Consider the following 27,245-nt stretch of genomic DNA (forward strand, 5'->3'; position numbering starts at 1 on the left):
CATGCAAACTGATGAAGATGATTGTGCGAAAAAAAGCTAGTGGAACATCTGGAGCAATAGCACTTTGTAACACAACATCAATATGGGCTCAGAGATGGCAAGTCTTGCCTCACAGGCAAGGAATTCTACGACCAGGCAACAAAAATCAGGCAAGAAAGAGATGGGTGGGCAGACTGCATTTTTTGGATTGCCAGAAAGCCTTTGACACAGTACCACACAAGAGGCTAGTGAAAAAGCTGGAGATGCAGGCAGGAGTGAAAGGGAACGTACTCCGTTGGATAAGGGAGTACCTAAGCAACAGAAGACAGCGAGTCACTGTGAGGGGTGAGGACTCAGATTGGCGAGACGTCACCAGTGGAGTCCCGCAGGGTTCAGTCCTTGGACCTATACTGTTTCTGATATATGTAAATGATCTCCCAGAGGGTATAGAATCGTTATTCTCATTGTTTGCTGATGATGTAAAAATTATGAGGAGGATTAAAACAGAGGATGACAGTAGGAGGCTACAAGATGACCTAGACAGACTGAATGAATGGCCCAACAAATGGTTACTAAAGTTCAACCAGAGTAAATGCAGTCATGAAACTAGGCGGTGGAAACAGGAGGCCAGACACAGGATACAGAATGGGAAATGAAGTACTTCATGAAACTTTCAGAGAGAAAGATCTAGGAGTTAATATCACACCAAACCTGTCTCCAGAAGCCCACATAAAAGGAATTACATTTGCGGCATACGCGAGGCTGGCTAACATCAGAACAGCCTTCAGGAACCTGTGTAAGGAATCATTCAGAGCCTTGTACACCGCATATTTAAGACCAATCCTGGAATATACGGCCCCAGCATGGAGCCCGTACCTTATCAAGCACAAGACGAAGCTGGAAAAAGTTCAGAGGTATGCCACTAGACTAGTCCCAGAACTAAGAGGCATGAGTTACGAGGAAAGGCTGCATGAGATGCACCTCACGACACTGGAAGACAGAAGAGTAAGGGGGAGACATGATCATTACCTACAAAATTCTCAGAGGAATTGACAGGGTTGATAAGGATAAACTTTTTAACACTGGTGATACGCAAACAAGGGGACACAGGTGGAAACTGAGTACCCAAATGAGCCACAGGGACGTTAGAAAGAACTTTTTCTGTGTCAGAGTAGTTAACAAGTGGAATGCATTAGGAAGTGATGTGGTGGAGGCTGACTCCATACACAGTTTCAAATGTAGATATGATAGAGCCCAGTAGACTCAGGAACCTGTACACCAGTTGATTGACGGTTGAGAGGCGGGACCAAAGAGCCAGAGCTCAACCCCCGCAAGCACAACTAGGTGAGTACAGACACCACTGTACACAGGTCGTTGATCATGTAGTTATGAAGACAATAGCAAGAGGAAGAGAAGAGCGGAGGCACACCATACAGGCGAGGACCCCAAGGTGAGATACCCCGCCCCCCTCTGGTAGTTACCTCAGGAAACACAACTAAGAGAAAACACAAGACATTTTTTACTTAATTTCTAACCAACGCATACTATAGAAGCTGCATAGAAGAAGAATGGAATGCATAGAAGCTAAATAGAAGAAGAATAAAATACATAGAAGAAGAATAGAATACATAGAAGCTACATAGAAGAAGAATAGAATACATAGAAGCTACATAGAAGAAGAATAGAATACATAGAAGCTACATAGAAGAAGAATAGAATACATAGAAGCTACATAGAAGAAGAATAGAATACATAGAAGCTACATAGAAGAAGAATGGAATACATAGAAGCTGCTTACGCATAGAAGCTGAAGAAAGATTTATACCTCTCTTAAGAGATAAAGGAGACAAGAGAAAAAAAATGCCTATGGTTTAACATAAAATTCTTAAAGACAAAAGGGAGAACTATAAGAGAATGGAAGAAATAGAGGAAGCACAGAACAGAGGCCCAACAACATATATATACAAGAGAGAGGAAATATTACACAGGCATGCGGAGAGCAGCAGTTATCTTGAGGTTATCTTGAGATGATTTCGGGGCTTTAGTGTCCCAGCGGCTCGGTCCTCGACCAGGCCTCCACCCCCAGGAAGCAGCCCGTGACAGCTGACTAACACCCAGGTACCTATTTTACTGCTAGGTAACAGGGGCATAGGGTGAAAGAAACTCTGCCCAATGTTTCTCGCCGGCGCCTGGGATCGAACCCAGGACCACAGGATCACAAGTCCAGCGTGCTGTCCGCTCGGCCGACCGGCTCCCTTGAAGCAGGTGGAGAAATTGAATTGAATTGAAACAAGTTTATTGAGGTAAAATACACACAAAGGGATGAGGTAGCTCAAGCTATTCTCACCCCGTTCAGTACAACGTGTTAATACATACATATAAACACATCACAAACAATGAACATATTACCAAACATTCTGAGAGATAAACATATATACATTTCCTCCTTCACAAGTAGTATGGTATCAGACGTACCATGATATGCCCGAAACGCTTTGCGTAATAGTGGCTTTAGGCTTTGTATGTACTAGCTCTTATCTATAAAGCCAACAAACTTTGTAAAATCTCTTTATGTATGTACCTTTGCCTAAATAAAAATTATTATTATTATTATTATATATAGCTTCCAAAGCCAATGATTAGCCTAAACTACTGAACAGTCACATGAGGAACAAAATATCTGTAAATGAACAAGTGATGAGTCTACACGAAAGAGGAGGACGCCACGAAGAATATGATAAGGAAGTGTGCGAAGAAAATAAAAACTTCCAGGAATTTTTACAAAGAGAACCGGAGCTGCCCCCAGATGTAAGGTGCCAAACGGGTCAGGCACTACCCAAATAAAACCTGCTTAAAAAAGCAGTGCCACCAGAGGAAGTAAAGAAACAATTAGAGGAGATTAAGGAGATGTAAACCACAAGGGAAGGGAACTATCAGGGGGAATCGCCAAGCCATAACGACTATATAGCACTTGGGAAAGGGTCAGGATAAGGATTTGGGATGGGAAACAGGGAAAGGAATGGTATCCAACCACTTGGATGGTCGGGGATTGAACGCCGACCTGCATGAAGCGAGACCGTCACTCTACCGTCCAGCCCAAGTGGTCCTGACAAGATCTCACCATGGATCCATTAAGAGGCAGCACCGGGGTGCACCGCTTGCTACACCCACCACTTCCTCACTAGACATTGGGGAACCACCTGAAATTCGGAAACCGGCAATTTTGGAAGGTATAAATAAGAAAGGGGGAAGATAGGAGCCACTGACCTACAGACCAGTATCACTAACAAGTATTCTGTGTAAGATATCAGAGAGACTCATTAAAAGAAAGCTTCTGGAACACTTAGAAAATGGATTTCGTTTCCAAACATCAACATGGATTCAGCAAAGGAAAATTCTTGCTTGATCAGCTTATTTAAGTTCTATGACAAGAGGACAACACTCAAACAGGAGAGAGAAGGCTGGCCACACTGAGTATTCCTGGACTGTTATCTTGAGGTTATCTTGAGATGATTTCGGGGCTTTAGTGTCCTCGCGGCCCGGTCCTCGACCAGGCCTCCACCTCCAGGAAGCAGCCCGTGACAGTTGACTAACACCCAGGTACCTATTTTACTGCTAGGTAACAGGGGTATAGGGTGAAAGAAACTCTGGCCACTGTTTCTCGCTGGCACCCGGGATCGAACCCGGGACCACAGGATCACAAGTCCAGTGTGCTGTCCGCTCGGCCGACCGGCTCCCGGGGTCTGGGTCGGCCGCGCTTCATAAAGCTTTTGACACTGTTCCTCACAAGTGACTTATGCAAACTAAAAAAAAAAAAAAAGGCTACGGGTGTATTGGGAAAAGTGCTAAAGTGGGTGAAGGAATAACTTTCAGGAATAATACAAAGTCATAGTAAGATGAGAGGTGTCATAATTGAGAGAGGCAATCAGTGGAGTGCCTCAAGGGTTGGCACTTGAGTCCATCATGTTAGTAATGTGCGTAAATGACTTAGCAGAGGAAGTAAGCTCATTCTTATTTATGTTTGCTGAAGATGTTAAGGTAATGAGGCAAATTAGAAAGTAAAATTGCAATACATTACAAGATAAAATTCCCAGAGATAGACTTAGAAATGGCTACTAGAATTTAACCCTGACAAATGCAAGTTTATGAGGAAAGGAATTGGAGTAAGAAGGCCTAAAATAGAGAACAGGATGAAGGGAAGGCAACTTACAACTCCTGAAAAAGAGAAAGACATAGTAGACATAACTGGAGGTCTAACACCAGAGAAACACATCAGCAGGATAACGAGGGCAGCATATAGCCATACTGGCAAACGTCCGGTTATCCTTCAGCAACTTGGGAAAATATCCCTTCCGAACGCTGTATACATCATTCGTGAGACCCGTTCGTGTAGCCCTATTCTCCTAAAATGCTAGTACTTATAGTAATTATAAGTCAGGGACCATCAAAAAGCTGACTTTTGTGTTACTGAGTTTAACCAAACGAGAAACCTTTTAACCGCTACATAAACAGTCCCTATTCTAACCCAAGCTCTCCTAAGAAAGGGGATTAGGATATCTCCTAGCATCTCCTAATATCCATATCTCCTAGCATCTCCTAATATCCATATCTCCTTGCTAGGAGATATCCATATCTCCTAGCAATGCCAGGTCTAATCCACACTAACTTAGCTGAAATATAGTACAGGAACAGGCCGTGTTCCTGTACTATTGGAACAGGCCCTGTTCGTATTATGTGCTGTAATAGACCTAAAAATGTTTAATTTGGTTTGGCTTTATTTTTTCCGGAGTCTATAAAATTAAAAAGTACAAAACTTGAATTATTGGTGGTTGAGCACTACATATTGGTACTCTCGACCAAAGAACTACTATAAGTACTATCATTTCAGGAGGACGGGATGTATGCCTGAGTATGACACCTCGGCATGCAACCCCTACCTATACATACACAAAACAAAACTAGAAAAGGTATAAAAATATACAAGAATGCTCGTTCCTAAACTAAGTGAATTGATCTATGAAAAAAGTCTGAGGAAACCAGACCTCACTCCTCTGGAGGAAAGTAGGAATATGGTAGACATGATAATGACGTACAAGATACTAAGGTTAGTTTAGTTTATTTATTATGTACCCCATACATAACTGTAACTGTAACATGCTCGTGTCTGAAGCTGGGCACAAATACAACGAAATTATTAATGATGGTAATAGAGTCCATTTCATGTGGAGTCCATCTCATGTTGGCCTTCGAATGCATGATAGAGCTGATGAGTTAGCCAAAGAATCTACCTTTAAAGGAGAAATTGAGTATAGCCTTGGATTGTCAATAAACAGTCTGAGAGCAGCAGTACACCAAGAACTTCAACAAAATCTTGTAGATCTGAGGCAAAGTGAAATCGACACCAGTAATTCTATCTATCATCATACTATCATTCAAGAGGAGCCACACATCTATGGTTCATCCAATAAAATCAGCAGACTTCTAGATGTTACTACTGCTCGGCTTAGACTCGGATACAAGTATCTCTGGGAATTCTCATTATCTGCTGATGTAGACCTGACCAAATGTAAACTGTGTCAACAAAATTATTCGCACACCCTCCGTCACTATGTGATGGAGTGCGAAAAGGTACGTGAATTCAGAGACAATTCTATAACCAAAGTTTCAAAGATGTGTAAATATTTAATTGAAAATGATCTGCTACCAGAAATTTTAGCCAAATATCCCCAGTTTCTAACTGTAGGTAGTAACTAAGTGATGGTAACCTATCCACCGCTGCCCACAGGATGGGGGGCGGTGTGCAGGACAAACATATTATGCTTCACATATGTCAGTTGCTTAATTTAGAAACTACTTGTGGTCGATCTCGAACCCATTGATGATGTGACGACTTATATAGAATTTTGTAACTAGCTCATCAGATTGTAGATACTAAGGAAGATGAGGAAGTATATAAAGAAGCAATGTTCAAAGCGAGGAAGAGTGAAACGAGAGGACATAACTGGAAACTGAAAACACAGTTAAGTCACCGAGATATCAGAAGAAACTTGTTTTAAAAGTGGCCGTGATTGACTGGAGCGGACATGAGAGTGGAAGCAAGCATTAGGTTGGACGTCCAGCAGCGCACGACGAGGCCGGCGCCTGGGCGCATGTGCACAGTGACAGGAAGAGAGGATATAGAGGTGGGTGAGGCGGGCAACCGCTCAGTTTAACAAGGGCCGTCTATGATGGCGTGTGTCGTCCTGGGTGTGGCTACGGCCCTGCTCCTCTCCCTCCCCTCAACACAAGCCCTTTACAGTGAGTTGTCTTCGTCTACTGATTGTTTTGATTTTCCTATGAACCTTTCTTGCTATCCCAGGTCGGGTGTTCCATGGCAGTCTTGCATATATACAGTTTTCAACCCGTTCTAATAGCTAATAAGTCGCATTTTTTACAGAATCGACCAATCCGTAAAAAATACGACGTAATTGTAAAATTTAGAGCACCATAATATTGACGTTTTCTATGTACCATTCTCGATAGGCTAGGAATTGTTGCTCGGGTACGTAGGCCAAACAGTTGCATTTTTTAACGTAGTGGCTCACTCGAATTGAAAATACAAATTGGATTCATTACGAATAAAGGTAAATAATGAAATGCTAGAAGCTGCTAATCTCCAACTTCTCAGTTGCTGGGCTGAGTATCGTGGATGTAGTGAGCATGTTCCCTCTGTACAGCCTCATTAAGGAATTAAAATAGGAAGTTGACGTCTCTCGGGTTTGTGGATAGTTCAACCCGTTCTCGCACTTGCTTACAGTCAATATTTGGCATATGAATAAGTGCATATGTGACATACTAATTTATTGCTTACTCACCAACCACCTCATATACTTTACTCCGTAATATTAGACTAAAGCAAACTATTAAGTGAGACACAACGAGACATGAGGTACACTTCTCTGAGTACATATTCCTTTTACGTGTCTGGTGTATCGCAGCCCGGCCTCCAGTTGCCACACCATCACAAAAAATAACGTACTAAATTACCCGAACCTAACCTAACTTAACCGAGGACCCAATAAAAGAAAATGGGACAGCCCGTCTATTTTGCGAACCGCTGTGACTTATAGTACATCATATTTTGGCCGTTGGAGCCAAAATACATCAAAATGCAATGTGCTCTTGGAGAGGACTGGTTGATAGAACCCAGATCCTTGAGCAGTCTCTTCACACTCTTTAGCCGGGGCCCAAGGATTTATAATGCGATTGTTGTTGTTGTTTTAGATTCAGCTACTCAGAACAAAAGTTGCAAGTAGCACGGGCTATGGTGAGCCCGTAGTGGACTTACGAGGCACAAGAGCGGGGCTGTGTGTATAATGTGTTGTTGTTGTTTCAGATTTAGCTACTCAGGACGAAGTGTCCATGTAGCACGGGCTAAGGTGAGCCCGTAAGTATAATGCGATATATAGGGACAACTTTATACTGATAGTCCCCCGGGGTCCCTCCAGAACCAAGGGGTCTCAAGAATCCGTTTTATAAGTTCCGGAAACGGAAAATGGTGGTCGTGTGATGGGATACTGTTGTAAAAGGTTCGAACGTAGTTACTATTACGAACAAAAATCACCACTAAAAACAAAACCCATGAACTAGAACCACATATAGCAAGCATTTGACCTTCCATATGTCAGCTGGGGACGCGTTGCGAGTGTGTACATTTACAGCAACCCGTCCTCAGGTTCGTCCATCCAGCGGTCGGCCCCAAAGACGCATTCACCAATTTTAACAATCTGTTCATTCAAAATAGGAATTTTCTCAAATATAAATTATTATTATTATGAATTAGCATTTTGTGCATATTTAGGCGTGGGTTTTGTTGTGTGTTTAGGTTCAGTTGGCAATTATTGATTTTTAACCCGTGGGTGAAACTTTACAGAGTTGCGACTCTAACATAGGAAGATAGCAAGGCAGTGTTCGAGAAGGGATATATATATAGACCGAGAGTTGTAACCCGGATCTCGGTGTATATACACTCAGAGTTGACTTACCTGAGGGCCAATAGCACTCTAATGGCCTCTACGAGGATAGGAAGCCGGCGGCTAGTCAAAGGTCACCCCATTTGTTCAGGTGATTTTTTCAAGCTGGACTTTAAAATTCAGCAGTGTTTTGGCATTAATTGCTTCGGCGGGTAGGCGGTTCCATGTGTTTATAACCACGTGGGAAAAAAATCACCTCCTGTTTACAGTCCTACAGTGTGGCTTGTTCAGCTCGAAACCGTTGTTCCTTGTGTGTGTTACATCTGACCTGAAGAAGTTGTCTGTTTAAACATCCTCCAAATAGTTCAATATTTTAAAAATTTCGATGAGATCCGCCCTGTCGTGTCTGGTTTACACAGTGTTGTAACCCCTGAGGCCCTCAACCGTTCCTGGCATGAAAGTCAACTTAATTCTGGAATAATTTTTGTCGCCCGGTGTTGAAGTTTCTCCAAAGCAGATATGTCTGTCTGAAGATGAGGTCTCCATGCTTGGACACAATAATACTTAAAAGTCAAAGATTCGCTTGATTATTCCTAGGATTTCGTTAGCTTTTATTTTTTAACTGCAGCTCCCACTTGTTCTGCAACTTGATGCATTCATGTTGTGCAATGAATGATGGATTCTGACTCCAAGGTCTTTTTCTTAATTAATCTACTGCAAGGTAATGTTGATAATTTGGTAGTTATGACGTGGGACGTTATGCCTCACATACAAGGTCACGCATTTTTCGATAATAAAGAGCATTTACCAGTCTTCTACCATTTGTGGAGTTCCTGCAGATCTCTATGCAAGGCCTCAATATCATTTTCCCTCCCCACTTTACCATAAATCTTATTGTCATCTGCAAATTTTATAATGTAGTTTGTAATATTCTCGGTCACTGAGGTATATGACATACATCAATGTCATATATGTATGAGTTGGTGGCAGAATGGACCCTTGAGGTCCATTCACCACAGTTCTCCAGTCAGACGTTAAGGACGACTCTTGAAATTGAAATAAGTTTATTGAGGTAAAATACACACAAAGGGATGAGGTAGCTCAAGCTATTCTCACCCCGTTCAGTACATCGTGTTAATACATACATAGACACACATCACAAGCAATAAACGTATTAGGACGACTCTTAGGTTTTTTTTTGTTTTAACCACTGATTTATTCATTCTAGTGTCCTACCATTTATTTCACCCGCCTGTGGAATAAAGTCCTCATTCTTTAGAATAAGGCTTTACTAGTCTTTCATGTGGTACCTTTCATGTGGTACCTTTTTACCTGTGGTACCTTTCATGTGGTACCTTTTTACCTGTGGTACCTTTCATGTGGTACCTTTTTACCTGTGGTACCTTTCATGTGGTACCAGCAAAGTCCATGTATACTACATTTACCGGAAGTCCTTTGTCTGAGGAGCTGGTTACCGTTTCCAAGAATGTGAGCAGGTTTGTAAGGCAGCAGCCCGTCCTCTAAGCAAAGAACCCAAAGTCCATTCCATCCACCCGCCAAACCCCCTGTTTATAAATTAAAACATATTTACACACGACTCACAACTGATGACGTTCGAACACTTCCGGAACAAGTGCTTCACTAACGAATTTTGTTCGAACCACAACGCTATAAATGCTTCACCCACGCACTACAAATACAAATAATCGCCAACAGAACCTAAACACCTAACCTAACCTATGCCTATATATGCACAATATGATAATATATTATAATATTAATTTATATTTGAGAAAATTCGCGTTTTGAATGAAAGGAAGGAAATTATCAAGAGAAAGCGCCAAGTCATTACGACTATATAGCATTTGAAAGGGATCAGGATAAGGATTTGGGATGGGACGGGGGAAAGGAATGGTACCCAACCACTTGGATGGTCGGGAAACTGAACACCGACCAGCATGAAGCGAGACCGTCGCTCTACCGTTCAGCCCAAGTGGTTTGAATGACCAGCATGTAAAAAATTATGAATGCGTCTGTGGGGTCGACCGCTGGATGTAATGAACTAGTTCTGAGGACGGGTTGAAGGCAGGATCTATTTTTAACAAACCCATGTTTCGTTGATTATACAAGACTATTCACTGTGAGGTGGTGAATAATTCCCTCCCCTGGGAGGCTCTCCATGACGTTCGTGACTAAAGCATACTTGTTGGTTGGTCAGTAAGCTGTTGTTGCTTGCTTTAATAACCTTCCGTAAGTCCACTGGCGTAAGCTAACACCAAGCAAATACTCGAGTAAAGTTGTGTTGTGTATATATATATATATATATATATATATATATATATATATATATATATATATATATATATATATATATATATATATATATATATATATATGCAAACAAGCTTGAATGGGTCCCAAGCCAATATGCAACTGAAAACTCAACACCCCAGAAGGATTCGAACCCAGACAGCCAGGGGCACTATGCACCTTGGCGTCCCTGGTACCTTAACCACTAGACCACACTGACTGTACATAAATGTTGGTAGTCGTGAGACTATTTATTTAAGATCCGACAGCGCTCGGTGGTCAACTTGGGCATAGATAATGAACAAATCCACAAGGGCCATGACGAGGATTCGAACCTGCGTCCGAGAGCATCCCAGACGGTGCCTGGGATGCAAGGGACTTATGAGACTTATGAGATAAATATGGGTTCCCTGGCGCTCGAATTACTAGTCTTTAAACTGAATAAAGTGGTAACATTAGGGGTGTTAACTGGGCGCTACGAGCTTACTGTGTTAGAGCAGCTGGCATAGTGCTCCTGGCTGCCTGGGTTCGAACCCTTCTGGGGTGTGGTATATATATATATATATATATATATATATATATATATATATATATATATATATATATATATATATATATATATATGTACAAGGTGGGTCGGTATGAAGGCAGAGGACAACTTGTAAGGCTCAGTACGGAGAGGGAAAGACAGGGAGATGAGAGTAGAGATTTTGGGAAGTGTTGGAATAGGGAAGATAGGTAAGGAACGGTAGGGACTAGGAGGCAAAGAAAGGAATGAATAGGGTAAGGTGCACCGGAGTAGGCTTAGAATTGACACTCGTTGATCTACTGACGTCAGGGGCTATTCATGCCCGTGCCACCTCCTGGTTGGCTTGTGACGAGGCCTATATCGACTGACTAACCTCAATCCTGCTGGTTTGATCAGTACTTACTGAACAATGTACCGGGTACCACTACCAAATTGACCCATAATAATAATAATAATAATAATAATAATAATAATAATAATAATAATAATAATAATAATAATAATAATAATAACCTCATGCTGAGGACGTATGAGGTTGAACCTCCTGGAGGTGGTATTCTGTCTAGCACATACGGACTAGGCCGTAATGATGGAAGTACAGGTTACACACGATGTAGCTTCCTCGCCGCTCTCACGCCCCACCGCTCTCACGCCCCACCGCTCTCATGCCTCGCCGCTCTCGCACCTCGCCACTCACGCCTCGCCACTCTCACGCCTCGCCGCTCTCACGCCTCGCTGCTCTCACGCCTCGCCGCTCTCACGCCTCGCCGCTCTCACGCCTCGCCGCTCTCACGCCTCGCTGCTCTCACGCCTCGCCGCTCTCACGCCTCGCCGCTCTCACGCCTCGCTGCTCTCATGCCTCGCCGCTCTCACGCCTCGCCACTCTCACGCCTCGCCGCTCTCACGCCTCGCTGCTCTCACGCCTCGCCGCTGTCACGCCTCGCCGCTCTCACGCCTCGCCGCTCTCGCGCCTCGCCGCTCTCGCGCCTCGCCGCTCTCACGCCTCGCTGCTCTCACGCCTCGCCGCTGTCACGCCTCGCCGCTGTCACGCCTCGCCGCTCTCACGCCTCGCCACACTCACGCCTCGCCGCTCTCACGCCTCGCCACACTCACGCCTCGCCGCTCTCACGCCTCGCCACACTCACGCCTCGCCACACTTACGCCTCGCCGCTCTCACGCCTCGCCACACTCACGCCTCGCCACACTATCGCCTCGCCCCACTCACGCCTCGCCACACTCACGCTTCGCCGCTCTCACGCCTCGCCACACTCACGCCTCGCCACACTCACGTCTCGCCACACTATCGCCTCGCCATACTCACGCCTCGCCCCACTCACGCCTCGCCGCTCTTACGCCTCGCCACACTCACGCCTCGCCACACTCACGCCTCGCCACACTCACGCCTCGCCACACTAACGCCTCGCCACACTCACGCCTCGCCGCTCTCATGCCTCGCCGCTCTCACGCCTCGCCGCTCTCACGCCTCGCCACACTCACGCCTCGCCACACTCACGCCTCGCCACACTCACGCCTCGCCGCTCTTACGCTCCGCCACACTCACGCCTCGCCACACTCACGCCTCGCCACACTCACGCCTCGCCACACTATCGCCTCGCCCCACTCACGCCTCGCCACACTAACGCCTCGCCACACTCACGCCTCGCCGCTCTCATGCCTCGCCGCTCTCACGCCTCGCGGCTCTTACGCCCCGCCACACTCACGCCTCGGCACACTCACACCTCGCCACACTCACGCCTCGCCACACTCACGCCTCGCTGCTTTCACGCCTCGCTGCTCTCATGCCTCGCCGCTCTTACGCCCCGCCACACTCACGCCTCGGCACACTCACACCTCGCCACTCTCACGCCTCGCCACACTCACGCCTCTCCGCTCTCACATCTTTTTAAAATTCTTCCTGGCAATACTTTGTCACAAGTTTTAATAGATCTTTTGCAGCCATTTACAACCAGTCAATAAACAATATTTACAGTTGTTCACTAAATAGGGTTAAAATCTATTTCAAATCTTATTCCAAAAAAGTCTATATATTGCACAATTAAAAGACTATATTGCACAATTAAAAGACTATATTGCACAATTAAAATACAATTCAAAAACTCTATATTGCACAATTCAAACAAAAATTCTATTGGGTGTTTTATTATATTTTCAAGAGCATCAGATGTAAATATGTATTTAAAACAAGGTTTATGTTGAGTCTTCTACCTTGCTGTTAACAAACTGTATCTTTTTTTACTTCCAGATGAGGATGGATTTTCGCCTAGGGCTCACATTCCTTCGGACACCTTGAACGACGAACTTCTGGAAGATGAAGATATTTCCGTATCTAAAAAAGAGGTGACGGACTGGCTACATCACAACCCACACACCTTAGGCAAGAAGCATGAGATTGATAAATTGCTTGAAATACTTCGCTCTGATGAAGCAGATGATTATCTCAAAGGGATTCTGAAGGATCTGTTTCATGATCTGAGGAGGGAAATCATAGAGTCTGATGAATATGAGGGTGATAAGGATGATGAGGACCCTCATAACCTGAAGAATTTTGAAGCTACTACCGACTTGGGTGATGCTGACAACGATGCTGACTCGGACGAGGACTTGCTCAAACAACATGTGGCAGACATCAACTTTGAGTTAGACTGTCAAGAAGAACAGTGCGATGAAACCTTCGTCGACGACGCTTCTGATTTTCCAGCCAATGGTCAAGAAAAGTTACTGAGCAGAACCAAGAGATCTCCATCACGTGTACGATCCAGCTCCAGGTCAAGTTCCCGAGGGTCTAGCGGTGGCTGGCTAAGTAGGAGTTCTAGAAGAAGGGATTCGAGTAGTGGTTCCAGATGGGGATCGCGTACGAGTAGTAGTAGTAGTAGTAGGAACACTCCATCCAGCAGCTCCAGTGCATCCAAACCTTCTACTGGAACAAGTGGGAGCAGCAGTACTGGGTCATCAGGGTCATCGTACGGCTGGAACACTGGATCGTCTGGCGGAAGTTCGGCTTCAAAACCTAAGGTTGGTACAGGTGCCGGCGTCGCCGCAGGAGCCGGAGCCGCTACAGGCACTGCCAGTGGCTCTAGTTACCCGCTAGGCAATAAACCAGCAGGAGGGTACCCCACAGGTTCCCAGCCTTCTGGAGGATATCCAGGTGGTACTCAACCGGTTGGTGGCTATCCCTCAGGAACAAAGCCTGTTGGAGGGTATCCTACAGGAACTCAACCAGTTTCAGGATATCCAGGTGGTACTCAACCGGTTGATGGCTATCCCTCAGGAACAAAGCCTGTTGGAGGGTATCCTACAGGAACTCAGCCAGTTTCAGGATATCCAGGTGGTACTCAACCGGTTGGTGGCTATCCCTCAGGAACAAAGCCTGTTGGAGGGTATCCTACAGGAACTCAACCAGTTCCAGGATATCCAGGTGGTACTCAACCGGTTGGTGGCTATCCCTCAGGAACAAGACCCGCTGGAGGATATCCTACAGGAACTCAACCAGTTCCAGGATATCCAGGTGGTACTCAACCGGTTGGTGGCTATCCTTCAGGAACAAGACCCGCTGGAGGATATCCTACAGGAACTCAACCAGTTCCAGGATATCCTGGTGGAACTCATCCCGGTGGTTACCCTTCTGGAAATCAACCTTTTGGTAGTTACCCATCTGGAAATCAGCCTTTCGGTCGCTATCCCACTGGCAATCAACCTCATGGTTATCCTACTTATGGTCAACCGCACGCTGGTTATCCTGGCTCATATCAACCAGTCGGTGGATATCCTTCAGCGGTGGGCCGACCTGGTGGCTTTCCCTCGCCAGGAATGGTTGCCGGTGGCTTCGCTGCTGGAAGCATGGCGGGTAGGGGCTTCGGCGGATACCCAGTGGGCGGGTACCCCATGCCACAGAAGAGGAAGAAGAGCAAGAAAGACAAGGCGAAAGACGTCGTTAAGACGGTAGTGGCCGGCATCGTAGCCCACAAAGTTGCCAAAAAGAGCAAGTTCCTCGCTCCCGGGCATCTGTCAAGCTACGGCCACGGTTATGGAGGTCTGGGAGGCAAGATGGCTGCCGGCGGCCTGGCGGGCGCCGCTGGAGGAAAGGCTCTGAAAATCGGGAAGAAGCTTCTAGGAGCTTACGTCAAGATCCAGATAGCCAAATATGCTCTCAAGTTTGGTGCGGAAGTAGCCAAGGCCTACTTTTTGCATAAAATGGGCCTAGACCTGGACGAGTACATGATTGGGAAGTTCGTCCATCGCTACCACCAGTACAGGGTGAGAGGAGACTCCCGCTGGCGGTACTACCACCACCATGGCAGCAATAAACTGGACTCCACTCAGGACACTATCACACTCGGTAAGGTGCTACTCTACCACACTGTTTGCTTCCTTGGGTGGTCGCTGTGTTGTGTGTCGCTTGGTCCCTGTGCTGTGTTGTGTACTCGCCCACCAAGTTGTGCTAGCGGGGGTTGAGCCTTTGCTCTTTGTTCCCGACTCTCAACTGTCAAACAACTGGTGTAAGTTGATGTGGTCCCTGTGTTGCTCGATAGAGCCACAGGAACCACAACACAGCACATGGACCACATCAACTTACACCAGTTGTTTGACAGTTGAGTCGGGAACACTTGGGCTGGACGATAGAGCGACGGTCTCGCGTCATGCAGATCGGCGTTCAATCCCCGACCATCCAAGTGGTTGGGCACCAGTCCTTCCCCCCCCCGTCCCATCCTAAATCCTTATCCTGACCCCTTCCAAGTGCTATATAGTCGTAATGGCTTGGCGCTCTTCCCTGATAGTTTCCTCTCCATCCCTAGATAGAGCCATTATAACGACAATAACAACCAACTTGACATGAACACAAATATTCAAACACCCGAGCAAATATAGATACAAAAATAGTACCCATAATTTTGTAAACGAAGAACACAAACCACACAAGAGAGGCACATACACCCCCACTACCAACACCTAAACACACAAACCACACAAGAGAGGCACATACACCCCCACTACCAACACCTAAACACACAAACCACACAAGAGAGGCACATACACCCCCACTACCAACACCTAAACACACAAACCACACAAGAGAGGCACATACACCCCCACTACCAACACCTAAACACACAAACCACACAAGAGAGGCACATACACCCCCACTACCAACACCTAAACACACAAACCACACAAGAGAGGCACATACACCCCCACTACCAACACCTAAACACACAAAAAAGATACATTACACTACCAACCAAGAAACGCCCATTTAAAAGTGCGTAAAAGAGAAGCTTAATGTTAAGTGTGTGAAGTCAACGAGTCAATTACAGTCATTTATTTATTTATTTATATACAAGAAGGTACATTGGGTTTATGAGAGTACATAGCATTGATGTTTTTACATTCTTGTAAAGCCACTAACACGCATAGAGTTTCGGGCAGGTCTTTAATTTAACAAATAAATTTAAGTAGGTAATTTCTAGCAAAATTAAAATTTTTTAACAGGCACATTGTAAGAAAATATGACAAAGATTAGTAGGTATATTAAAGTAAAAATTTGAGGGGTTATTAACAGGTATATTGTAGCATAATTTGAGGATTATTTCAAGGTATAATGCAGTAAAATATGCGTTCAAAGTAACAACCATGATATAAGAGGATAGCAATGATTACAATGATAAAGTTGTATGGCTTAGGTATATATATTGCTGGGTTGGGTAGCACTAGATACAGTGCGAGTTTAAAGCACTAGGTAGGAAACTATGAAGATGAAATTACGTACTTTTTGGTTTTATTTTTGACTAAGGCAAAAGTTGGACAGCTTTTCAATTCATTAGGGAGTGAGTTCCATAGACTAGGTCCCTTTATTTGCATAGGGTGTTTACACAGATTAAGTTTGACTCTGGGGATATCAAAGAGAAATTTATTTCTGGTGTGGTGATTATGGGTTCTATTACATCTGTCCAGGGAGAGTTTCAGAACAGGGTTTGTATTCAAGAACAGGGTTTTGTAAATGGCACAAGAGAATGTGTGGAGTGAGTTTATGTTTAGCATGTTTAGGGATTTATACAGGGGGGGGGGGGGGGGCTGAGTGTTGTCTGAAAGCAGAGTTTGTTATTGTTCTGATACAGTAGCAGTTTTTGCTGAGTGATGATGGGCTTGAGGTAGTTTGCAGTGGATAAACCCCATGCACAGATACTATATGTAAGATAGGGATAGATTAGCGGATAGTATAGTGAGAGGAGAACAGAGTTTTGAACATAATATTTGATTTTAGAGAGTATATCAACCGTTTTTGAGATTTTCTTGGTTATGTGTTGTATGTGGGTGCTGAAGTTGAGTCTTGATAAGTATAGGCCACGGAACTTTCCATCATTTTTATTGCTGATGTTAACATTGTCTATCTGAAGCTGAACTGCATTTGTTGATTTGCTTCCAACTAAGATGTAGTAGGTCCTTTCTATGTTTAGTGTGAGTTTGTTGGTTGACATCCATAAGTGGACTTTTTTTTAATTCATTATTTACAACATTATTTAATATGTGTGGGTTGGGGTCTGAGTAGATGAGGGTAGTATCATCAGCAAACAATATAGGTTTCAGAATATTAGAGACATTAGGCAGATCATTAATGTATATAAGAAATTTGAGAGGTCCCAAGATGCTGCCCTGTGGCACCCCTTCGGTTATTGGTAGAGTGGGAGAGGTTATATCATCGATGGTTACACATTGGTGTCTGTCACTAAGATAGGATCGGATATAGTTCAGGGCAAGGCCACGGATTCCATAATGGTGGAGTTTAAGTAAGAGGTAATTATGGTTAACAGTATCTAAGGCCTTTCTCAGGTCAATGAAGAGTCCAATCGGAAACTCATTTTTATCAAGGGCTGAGTAGATTATATCAAGCAGAATAATAATTGCATCGTTGGTACTCTTTTGGGAGCGGAAGCCAAACTGACAGGGACTTAGTATGTTGAATTTTATGAGGAAGGAGTAGAGCTGTTTGTAAATATTTTTTTCAAATAGTTTTGATAATATAGGTAGATTTGATATTGATCTGTAATTATTTATGTCTGCCGAATTGTCTCCTTTATGAACTGTCATTACTTGTTTTTTAAGCATATCAGGGAAGGTAAATCACTCTAGAAATTTGTTGAACAGCAGAGCTATGGGTGGCGCAAGGGTATGGGAGCACATACTATAGATGTATTTCACTAATGTTCCTAGCTTTGGTTTTTAGTGAGTGTATGATGGACACAACATCTGTCGGGCTGACTGGTGAAAGGTGAAGAGAGTTTGGGTAGCTGCCTGAAAGATATGTGTTAACATGTGTCAGAGTCTGTGGGATTTTTCTGGCAAAGTTAGCACCAACAGATGAAAAGAAGCTATTAAATTCAGTTGCCGTTTCTAAATCAGTTGCAGGTGTATAATCATCCCTGGAGAGTTGTATCTGGTTATGTGAATGTTGTTTAGCTCCTAGGATGTTAGAGATGGCTATCCATGTGCTTTTCATGTTGCCTTTTGCTTCTTTGAATCTACTCTCATAATAGGAAAGTTTTGCTTTTCTTATTATACTGGTAAGCACTGACGAGTACCTCTTAACTACTTCCTTTCTAACTAGGCCAATCCTAAGTTTTTTTCATATTCATATTTCTTGTTGATTGCTTTGACTATACCACTTGTGAGCCACGGATTGTTTAATCTTTTGTCAGTTACTTGCTTGGTGAGGCGAGGACAATGAGTGTTGTAGAGGCTTAGAGTTTTGGAAAGGAAGAGGTTAGCTAATGAATTTATATCATGTGTATTATTGAATTCAGATTCCCAGTTTATATTGTGAAGTGCATTTGTGAGATTGCCTAAGTTTCACTGCGTAACCTGAAGGTAGGTAAGTTTCTTGTTAGCTGGTGGTGTTATGTCCATGCTAAGAGGAAGGTAGGATAGTGGTTAGTAGTTCTGTCAGTGATTATACCAGATGCAAGGGGAGCTGTTATGTTTGTCCATAAGTGATCCAAGGTAGTAGCGGATGTTTGAATGATTCGGGTGGGCTTGGTGATTGTGGGGATTAGCATACAGGAGTTCATGCTGTTTAGGAAATAGTTGACTTGAGTGCTATTTTGCTGACATTGTCAATATTGAAGTCAACTCCTAGAATGACGTGATTTTTGTTGAGATTGTTGTTAATGATAAGATTCCTTAGGTTATCTGAGAATGCAGCTATGTTAGTATTGGGAAATTTATAGATAGCTCCAACAGTCAAGGAGGATTTAAGGTATTTTATCGAGAACTGAGCAAAGGTATATTAACAGTAGTCATCTCTATCACAAATGACACTATTGCAGATGAAGGTATCTTGGTAATATATAGCTGTGCCACCTCCTTTTTTATTAGGCCTACAGTTGTGAATGGCTTTATAACCAGCTAAGTTGTAAAGTTGGGTATGGTCTTAACTTAGCCATGTTTCTGTTAAAATAATAAACGATAATTTAGTACCTAGTGCTCTGAGTAGTGCATTTATATCACCAAATGTTTACCAAGTGATCTGACATTTCGGTTGAAGACTGATAAGCAAGTGTTATTTTGGTGTTAAGTTTTTTTTGCAAGGTTTGCTGTGTAATACCTGCATTAGTGATGATCAATATGCTGGTTATTGTAGATTTGTAACAGCAGATTTAGTTCAGGGTCAATATCAGCTTGCATGTAGATGGAATGAAGTCAAGATACAATACGGTAAGCAATTACAGAACAGTAAAAATATTAAATCTGCTGTAAATATAAAATAACTATAGCAAAAAAAATGCTAATTACACATATAATGAAACAAGTAAAAGTAAAATAAAGATCACTGTAAATAGACAGAACGATACAGAAATCAAGTAAAAAAATAATGAATCAATAAAGATTGACAAGAATAATATTCAATAAGTTTATGGAATTAATGAAGACAGAACAGTTACAAGGTTAATCTTAATTAATTAATTCTGACAAATAATCTTAAAATAATATAATCTTAATGATAATTAACTATAATTAGCTTAGTTATGATCCTATAATTAATATGAACTTAAGAAAAATATGAACTCGATTAATTCCAATAAATGACTAATATAAATCAAATTACCATTCAAATTTAAAGATAACAGAGTAAAATATTACATACGAGTAAGACTTTACTAAGATACTGAGGTAGATGCTTACGTAAGAACAAGAAAACTTTACTGAGACGTTATTAACTTGTATGGATGAGAGAGCGTTATTTAACATAAGCATTTCATAACGCTTATGAAGCGTTAATTCAGCATTTCAGAGAGCATAATTCAGGAAACAGCTAACGTGTGTTTGTCGCGTTAGTACATTGAGGGTGTTCCTTGATGGTGTTCCTTGAAGGTGTTCCTTGAAGGTGTTCCTTGAAGGTGTTCCTTGATGGTGTTCCTTGAAGGTGTTCCTTGATGGTGTTCCTTGAACGTGTTCCTTGAAGGTGTTCCTTGATGGTGTTCCTTGAAGGTGTTCCTTGAAGGTGTTCCTTGAAGGTGTTCCTTGATGGTGTTCCTTGAACGTGTTCCTTGAAGGTGTTCCTTGATGGTGTTCCTTGAAGGTGTTCCTTGATGGTGTTCCTTGATGGTGTTCCTTGATGGTGTTCCTTGAAGGTGTTCCTTGAAGGTGTTCCTTGAAGGTGTTCCTTGATGGTGTTCCTTGAACGTGTTCCTTGAAGGTGTTCCTTGATGGTGTTCCTTGAAGGTGTTCCTTGATGGTGTTCCTTGATGGTGTTCCTTGATGGTGTTCCTTGAAGGTGTTCCTTGAAGGTGTTCCTTGATGGTGTTCCTTGAAGGTGTTCCTTGAAGGTGTTCCTTGAAGGTGTTCCTTGATGGTGTTCCTTGAAGGTGTTCCTTGAAGGTGTTCCTTGAAGGTGTTCCTTGATGGTGTTCCTTGAAGGTGTTCCTCGATGGTGTTCCTTGAAGGTGTTCCTTGAAGGTGTTCCTTGATGGTGTTCCTTGATGGTGTTCCTTGAACGTGTTCCTTGAAGGTGTTCCTTGATGGTGTTCCTTGAAGGTGTTCCTTGATGGTGTTCCTTGATGGTGTTCCTTGATGGTGTTCCTTGAAGGTGTTCCTTGAAGGTGTTCCTTGATGGTGTTCCTTGAAGGTGTTCCTTGAAGGTGTTCCTTGAAGGTATTCCTTGAAGGTGTTCCTTGATGGTGTTCCTTGAAGGTGTTCCTTGATGGTGTTCCTTGAAGGTGTTCCTTGATGGTGTTCCTTGAAGGTGTTCCTTGATGGTGTTCCTTGAAGGTGTTCCTTGATGGTGTTCCTTGAAGGTGTTCCTTGATGGTGTTCCTTGAAGGTGTTCCTTGAAGGTGTTCCTTGAAGGTGTTCCTTGATGGTGTTCCTTGAAGGTGTTCCTTGATGGTGTTCCTTGAAGGTGTTCCTTGGAGGTGTTCCTTGATGGTGTTCCTTGAAGGTGTTCCTTGGAGGTGTTCCTTGAAGGTGTTCCTTGATGGTGTTCCTTGAAGGTGTTCCTTGATGGTGTTCCTTGATGGTGTTCCTTGAAGGTGTTCCTTGAAGGTGTTCCTTGATGGTGTTCCTTGAAGGTGTTCCTTGATGGTATTCCTTGAAGGTGTTCCTTGGTGTTCCTTGATGGTGTTCCTTGAAGGTGTTCCTTGTTGGTGTTCCTTGAAGGTGTTCCTTGATGGTGTTCCTTGAAGGTGTTCCTTGATGGTGTTCCTTGAAGGTGTTCCTTGATGGTGTTCCTTGAAGGTGTTCCTTGATGGTGTTCCTTTAAGGTGTTCCTTGATGGTGTTCCTTGATGGTGTTCCTTGAAGGTGTTCCTTGAAGGTGTTCCTTGATGGTGTTCCTTGAAGGTGCTCCTTGATGGTGTTCCTTGATGGTGTTCCTTGAAGGTGTTCCTTGAAGGTGTTCCTTGATGGTGTTCCTTGATGGTGTTCCTTGAAGGTGTTCCTTGATGGTGTTCCTTGAAGGTGTTCCTTGATGGTGTTCCTTGAAGGTGTTCCTTGAAGGTGTTCCTTGAAGGTGTTCCTTGATGGTGTTCCTTGAAGGTGTTCCTTGAAGGTGTTCCTTGATCGTGTTCCTTGAAGGTGTTCCTTGAAGGTGTTCCTTGATGGTGTTCCTTGATGGTGTTCCTTGAAGGTGTTCCTTGATGGTGTTCCTTGAAGGTGTTCCTTGAAGGTGTTCCTTGATGGTGTTCCTTGAAGGTGTTCCTTGGTGTTCCTTGAAGGTGTTCCTTGATGGCGTTCCTTGATGGTGTTCCTTGAAGGTGTTCCTTGATGGTGTTCCTTGAAGGTGTTCCTTGAAGGTGTTCTTTGGTGTTCCTTGAAGGTGTTCCTTGATGGTGTTCCTTGAAGGTGTTCCTTGAAGGTGTTCCTTGAAGGTGTTCCTTGATGGTGTTCCTTGAAGGTGTTCCTTGAAGGTGTTCCTGGATGGTGTTCCTTGAAGGTGTTCCTTGATGGTGTTCCTTGATGGTGTTCCTTGAAAGTGTTCCTTGATGGTGTTCCTTGATGGTGTTCCTTGAAAGTGTTCCTTGATGGTGTTCCTTGATTTTGTTCCTTGATGGTGTTCCTTGATGGTGTTGGGTGTGCGTTCTCAATGGTGAGAATTGACCATCTTGTGAGATGATATTGAGAACGGGGTAAGGGGTATTTGGAGGTGCAGTGAGAGGGGGGGGGGGATAGGACGTGGGTGAAGGGGGGGGAGAGAGATGGGGCTGTAAGGGTGGATGGTGATGCGAGTACTTACCTATCAGAAGTTACCTATCACTGTGAAGAGGGAGCGTAAAGTCCACAGTAGCTCCTTATGCCCCTGGCAAGATAGCCTTGTGGCACCTGTTGCGCAATAATTTACTTATTCTCATGCCCCTTTGCTGAATCTGGCCTCAAAGTGGTAGACGGAGGTGGCTTCCACACCTTCTTTCAGTGAATTCCATTTGTCTACCTAGACAAATGGAATTCACGAGTATTTCCTTGGATTTCTTCGACTCACTACCGTTTCCAGCTCCTACTTGTGTCCTCTAGTCCTAGTTTCTGTCAATTTGAAGAGGCTGCATGTACTCACCTATTTGTGTCTGCAGGATCGAGCATTGGCTCTTGGATCCCGCCTTTCTAGCCACCGGTTGTTTAAACAATGACTTATGTCCGATTTCCTTATCATATCTAGTTTTAATACTATGAATAATGTTTGCTTCCACAACCAGTTCCTTTAGTTCATTCCACTTACTCTCCCGCTCAAAGAAAACTTTCTAACATCTCTATGACTCATCTGAGTTTCCAGCTTTTACCAATGTCCCCCCTTGTTCTGTTGATATTCAGTGTGAACATTTCGTTTGTTTCCACTCTGTCAATCCCCCCAAGTATTTTATATGTTGCTATCATATCTCCCTCTCCCTCCTTTTTTCTAGCATCTTCAGGTTCAGTTCCTTCAGTCACTCTTCATATCCCAACCCATGCAACTCCGGGACGAGCCTCGTCGCAAATTTCTGAACCTTTTCCAGTTTCCTTACGTGTTTCTTTATGTGGGGGCGCCATGATGGGGCTGCATACTCTAAGACTTGTCTCACGTAAGCAATGTAAAGTGCTCTAAATGCCTCCTTAATTAGGTTTCTGAATGACGTTCTAAATTTTGCCAGTGTAGAGTACGCTGCTGTCGTTATCCGATTTATATGTGCCTCAAGAGTAAGATTTGGTGTTACGTCCACGCCCAGGTCTCTTTTCTCGAATCGTCACAGGAAGGTAGTTTCCCTTCATTGTGTACTGACCCTTTGTTCTCCTGTTACCTAGTCCCATTTCCATAACTTTACATTTGCTCGTGTTGAACTCCAGTAGCCATTTCTCTTACCATCTTTGCAGCTTGTTCAAGTCCTCTTGGAGAATCCTACAATCCTCTTCTGTCACAACTCGTCTCATTAATTTTGCGTCATCCGCGAACATCGACATATAGGACTCGACTCCTGTAAACATGTCATTCACGTGTATTAGAAATAGAATTGGTCCCAGCACCGATCCTTGAGGTGCTCCACTCGTTACCGTTCGCCAGTCCGACCTCTCGCCCCCTGACTGTTACTCTCTGACTTCTGCCTGTTAGGTAATTCCTTACCCATGCTAGGGCCTTTCCGCCTATGTTATGACATGGTGTGTGACACATTAGGCCTAAGTTATGACATGGTGTGTGACACATTAGGCCTATGTTATGACATGGTGTGTGACACATTAGGCCTATGTTATGACATGGTGTGTGACACATTAGGCCTAAGTTATGACATGGTGTGTGACACATTAGGCCTATGTTATGACATGGTGTGACACATTAGGCCTAAGTTATGACATGGTGTGTGACACATTAGGCCTATGTTATGACATGGTGTGTGACACATTAGGCCTATGTTATGACATGGTGTGTGACACATTAGGCCTAAGTTATGACATGGTGTGTGACACATTAGGCCTATGTTATGACATGGTGTGACACATTAGGCCTAAGTTATGACATGGTGTGTGACACATTAGGCCTATGTTATGACATGGCATGTGACACATTAGGCCTAAGTATTGACATGGTGAGTGACACATTAGGCCTAAGTAATTACATGGTGTGTGACACATTAGGCCTAAGTAATGATATGGTGTGTGACACATTAGGCCTAAGTAATGACATGGTGTGTGACACATTAGGCCTAAGTTATGACATGGTGTGTGACACATTAGGCCTAAGTAATGACATGGCATGTGACACATTAGGCCTAAGTATTGACATGGTGAGTGACACATTAGGCCTAAGCTGTGTGTCAGTAAGATCACTTGCAAGGTGCCAGATGCATGGCTATCAACGTAGCTGGAAATGTTGTCAAGTCTCAGACGTAATATACACAAAGAAACGTATCACTCAGCGCTACGATGACCGTGCGGTCAACGTATTCACTACGACAATTTAGCTTACGAAATCCGCTTAAGACTTGCACTGTTGAGGCTTAATATGAGTACATGTGGATATTATGAGTTTAGTGAAGTAGTTGTGTGATTAGTACAAGGTCGCGTCATTGGAGCCAATCTGGCCCTTGTGTGCGCTCATCACCAACCACAGTCTCTGCCACACTACCACAGTGAGGGTCTCTGCCACACTCACAGTCTCTGCCACACTCACAGTCTCTGCCACACTCACGGCCTCTGCCACACTACCACAGTCTCGGTCTGTACCCCATGCAGTCCCTACCACACATACACACACACAGCCTACACAAACACCTCCCTACCACACCTACACACACACCTCCCTACCACACCTACACACACACACAGCCTACACAAACACCTCCCTACCACACCTACACACACACACAGTCTACACAAACACCTCCCTACCACACCTACACACACACACAGCCTACACAAACACCTCCCTACCACACCTACACACACACACACACACTTTCAGAAACCTGTGTAAGGAATCCTTCAGAACCTTATATACCACATATGTAAGACCAATCCTGGAGTATGCAGCCCCAGCATGGAGCCCGTATCTAGTCAAGCACAAGACGAAGCTGGAAAAAGTTCAGAGGTATGCCACTAGGCTAGTCCCAGAACTAAGAGACATGAGTTATGAGGACAGACTACGTGAACTGCACCTCACGTTGTTGGAAAACAGAAGAGCTAGGGGAGATATGATCACCACATACAAAATTCTCGGGGGAATTGACAGGGTACACAAGGATGCATTATTTAACACGAGGGGCACGCGCACAAGGGGACGTGGTTAGTAAATGGAATGCATTAGGAAGGCTGACTCCATACACAGTTTCAAATGTAGATATGACAGAACCCAGTAGGCTCAGGAATCTATATATCAGTTGATTGACGGTTGAGAGGCGGGACCAAAGAGCCAGAGCTCAACCCTCGCAAGCACAACTAGGTGAGTACAATTATGCGAGTACACACACACACGCGCGCGCGCTATCCACTCGCGACTGAGTGGATAGCGCTCTGGGGTCGTAGTCCTAAGGACCTGGGTTCGATTCCTGGACGAGAAGGAAGCAGATGGGCAGAGTTTCTTTCATCTTGATTCCTCTGTTCACCTAGCAGTAAATGGGTACCTGGGAGTTAGACGGCTGCTTCCTGTGTGTGTGTACTCACCTAGTTGTGCTTGCGGGGGTTGAGCTCTGCTCTTTCGGCCCGCCTCTCAACTGTCAATCAATCAACTGTTACTAACTACTAACTAATTATTTTTTTCGCATACACACATCCCCCAGAAAGTAGCCCGTAACAGCTGTCTAACTCCCAGGTACCTATTTACTGGTAGGTAACAGGGGCATCAGGGTGAAATAAACTCTGCCTCTTTGTTTCTGGCGGCCCGAGAATCGAACCCCGGTCCACATGACTACGTATCAAGCGTGCTGTCCATTCAGCCACCGGCCTCGATGGCTGTGTGTGTGTGTGTGTGTGTGTGTGTGTGTGTGTGTGTGTGTGTGTGTGTGTGTGTGTGTGTGTGTGTGTGTGTGTGTGTGTGTGTGTGTGTGGGTGGGGGGGTGGGTGGGTGGGTGGGGGGTGGGGGGTAGTAGTAGGCATCCGTCATCCCGCGGGGTTATGGGATTATGCCCCCGGGTGACATGGTTGGTGGCGCAGCGCCTGCTGTGGCTGTGCAGGCTAACCCGAGAATGACAGTCACTCGCCAAAGTTCGCCAGTCACAATCATTTTAATTTACAAAGACTCTGCCTTTGCTTTCTTTATTTTAGCCATTGTTTTATTCACTATTATACTTTACCGTTTATTCCATGTGCTTGCCATGTCCTTGCTAGTCTTTCACGCGGTACCTTACCGAAAACTTTAGAGACGTCCGTGTATACTGCGTCTGTTGGAAGTCCTTCGTCTGAATAGCTGCTTACCGTCTCCAAAAATGTGAGCAGTTTTGTAAGGTAGGATTTCTTTTTTAAACAAAACCATATTGTTCTGACTTTAGTAAATTGTGCAGTGAAGGATAGTGAATGATTCCCTCCCTCCCATATTAACATTATTTCCGTGTGCTTACAGAAGTGAACATAGGCTGATTGGTCGGTAGTTCACTAGTGAATTCTTTCTGCCTTTAAGAAGATAGTAGGGGGGATATTTGCATATTTCCATTCTAAAGGGGCTTTTCCCTAGTCCCGAGATTCTCTAAATAAAAGTTTCAGTGGTAGATACAGTTTATAGGCCAGTTCCTTTACGATTTTTAATTCCAGCCGCACCTGGGGCGTATGGTGTTTGCGTATGGTTTATGTATGGTGTTTGACTCCACCACTTCACTCCTTAATTCATTTTCCTTTTTCACTATCTTGAACTAAAGTTCAAGATAGTTAGTGTCAAGTAGAGTTTTTTCAATATCCTTATGACTCTACTAAATATGAATACTAAATGTTACAATCTCTCTAGCTTCCGCCCAACCACTTGAGCTGGGCGGTAGAGCGACGGTTTCGCTTCATGCAGGTCGGCGTTCAATCCACGAC

At 44.1% G+C, this 27,245-nt stretch overlaps 1 protein-coding gene across 1 annotated transcript in view; it reads left to right on the forward strand.

The window, feature by feature from the left end:
- The first annotated feature begins 6,148 nt into the window (after positions 1–6,148).
- LOC123769760 (uncharacterized) overlaps positions 6,149–27,245 on the forward strand; it is a 49,886-nt gene continuing 28,789 nt past the window's right edge. Inside the window, exons 1-2 of the mRNA XM_045761002.2 lie at positions 6,149–6,276; positions 13,034–15,127. Coding sequence (XP_045616958.2) covers positions 6,204–6,276; positions 13,034–15,127 — 2,167 coding nt within the window. The 5' untranslated portion in view covers positions 6,149–6,203. The remainder of the gene's footprint in view (positions 6,277–13,033; positions 15,128–27,245) is intronic.

Source organism: Procambarus clarkii, chromosome 45 (genome assembly GCF_040958095.1).
Source record: "Procambarus clarkii isolate CNS0578487 chromosome 45, FALCON_Pclarkii_2.0, whole genome shotgun sequence".
Classification (NCBI taxonomy): domain Eukaryota; kingdom Metazoa; phylum Arthropoda; class Malacostraca; order Decapoda; family Cambaridae; genus Procambarus; species Procambarus clarkii.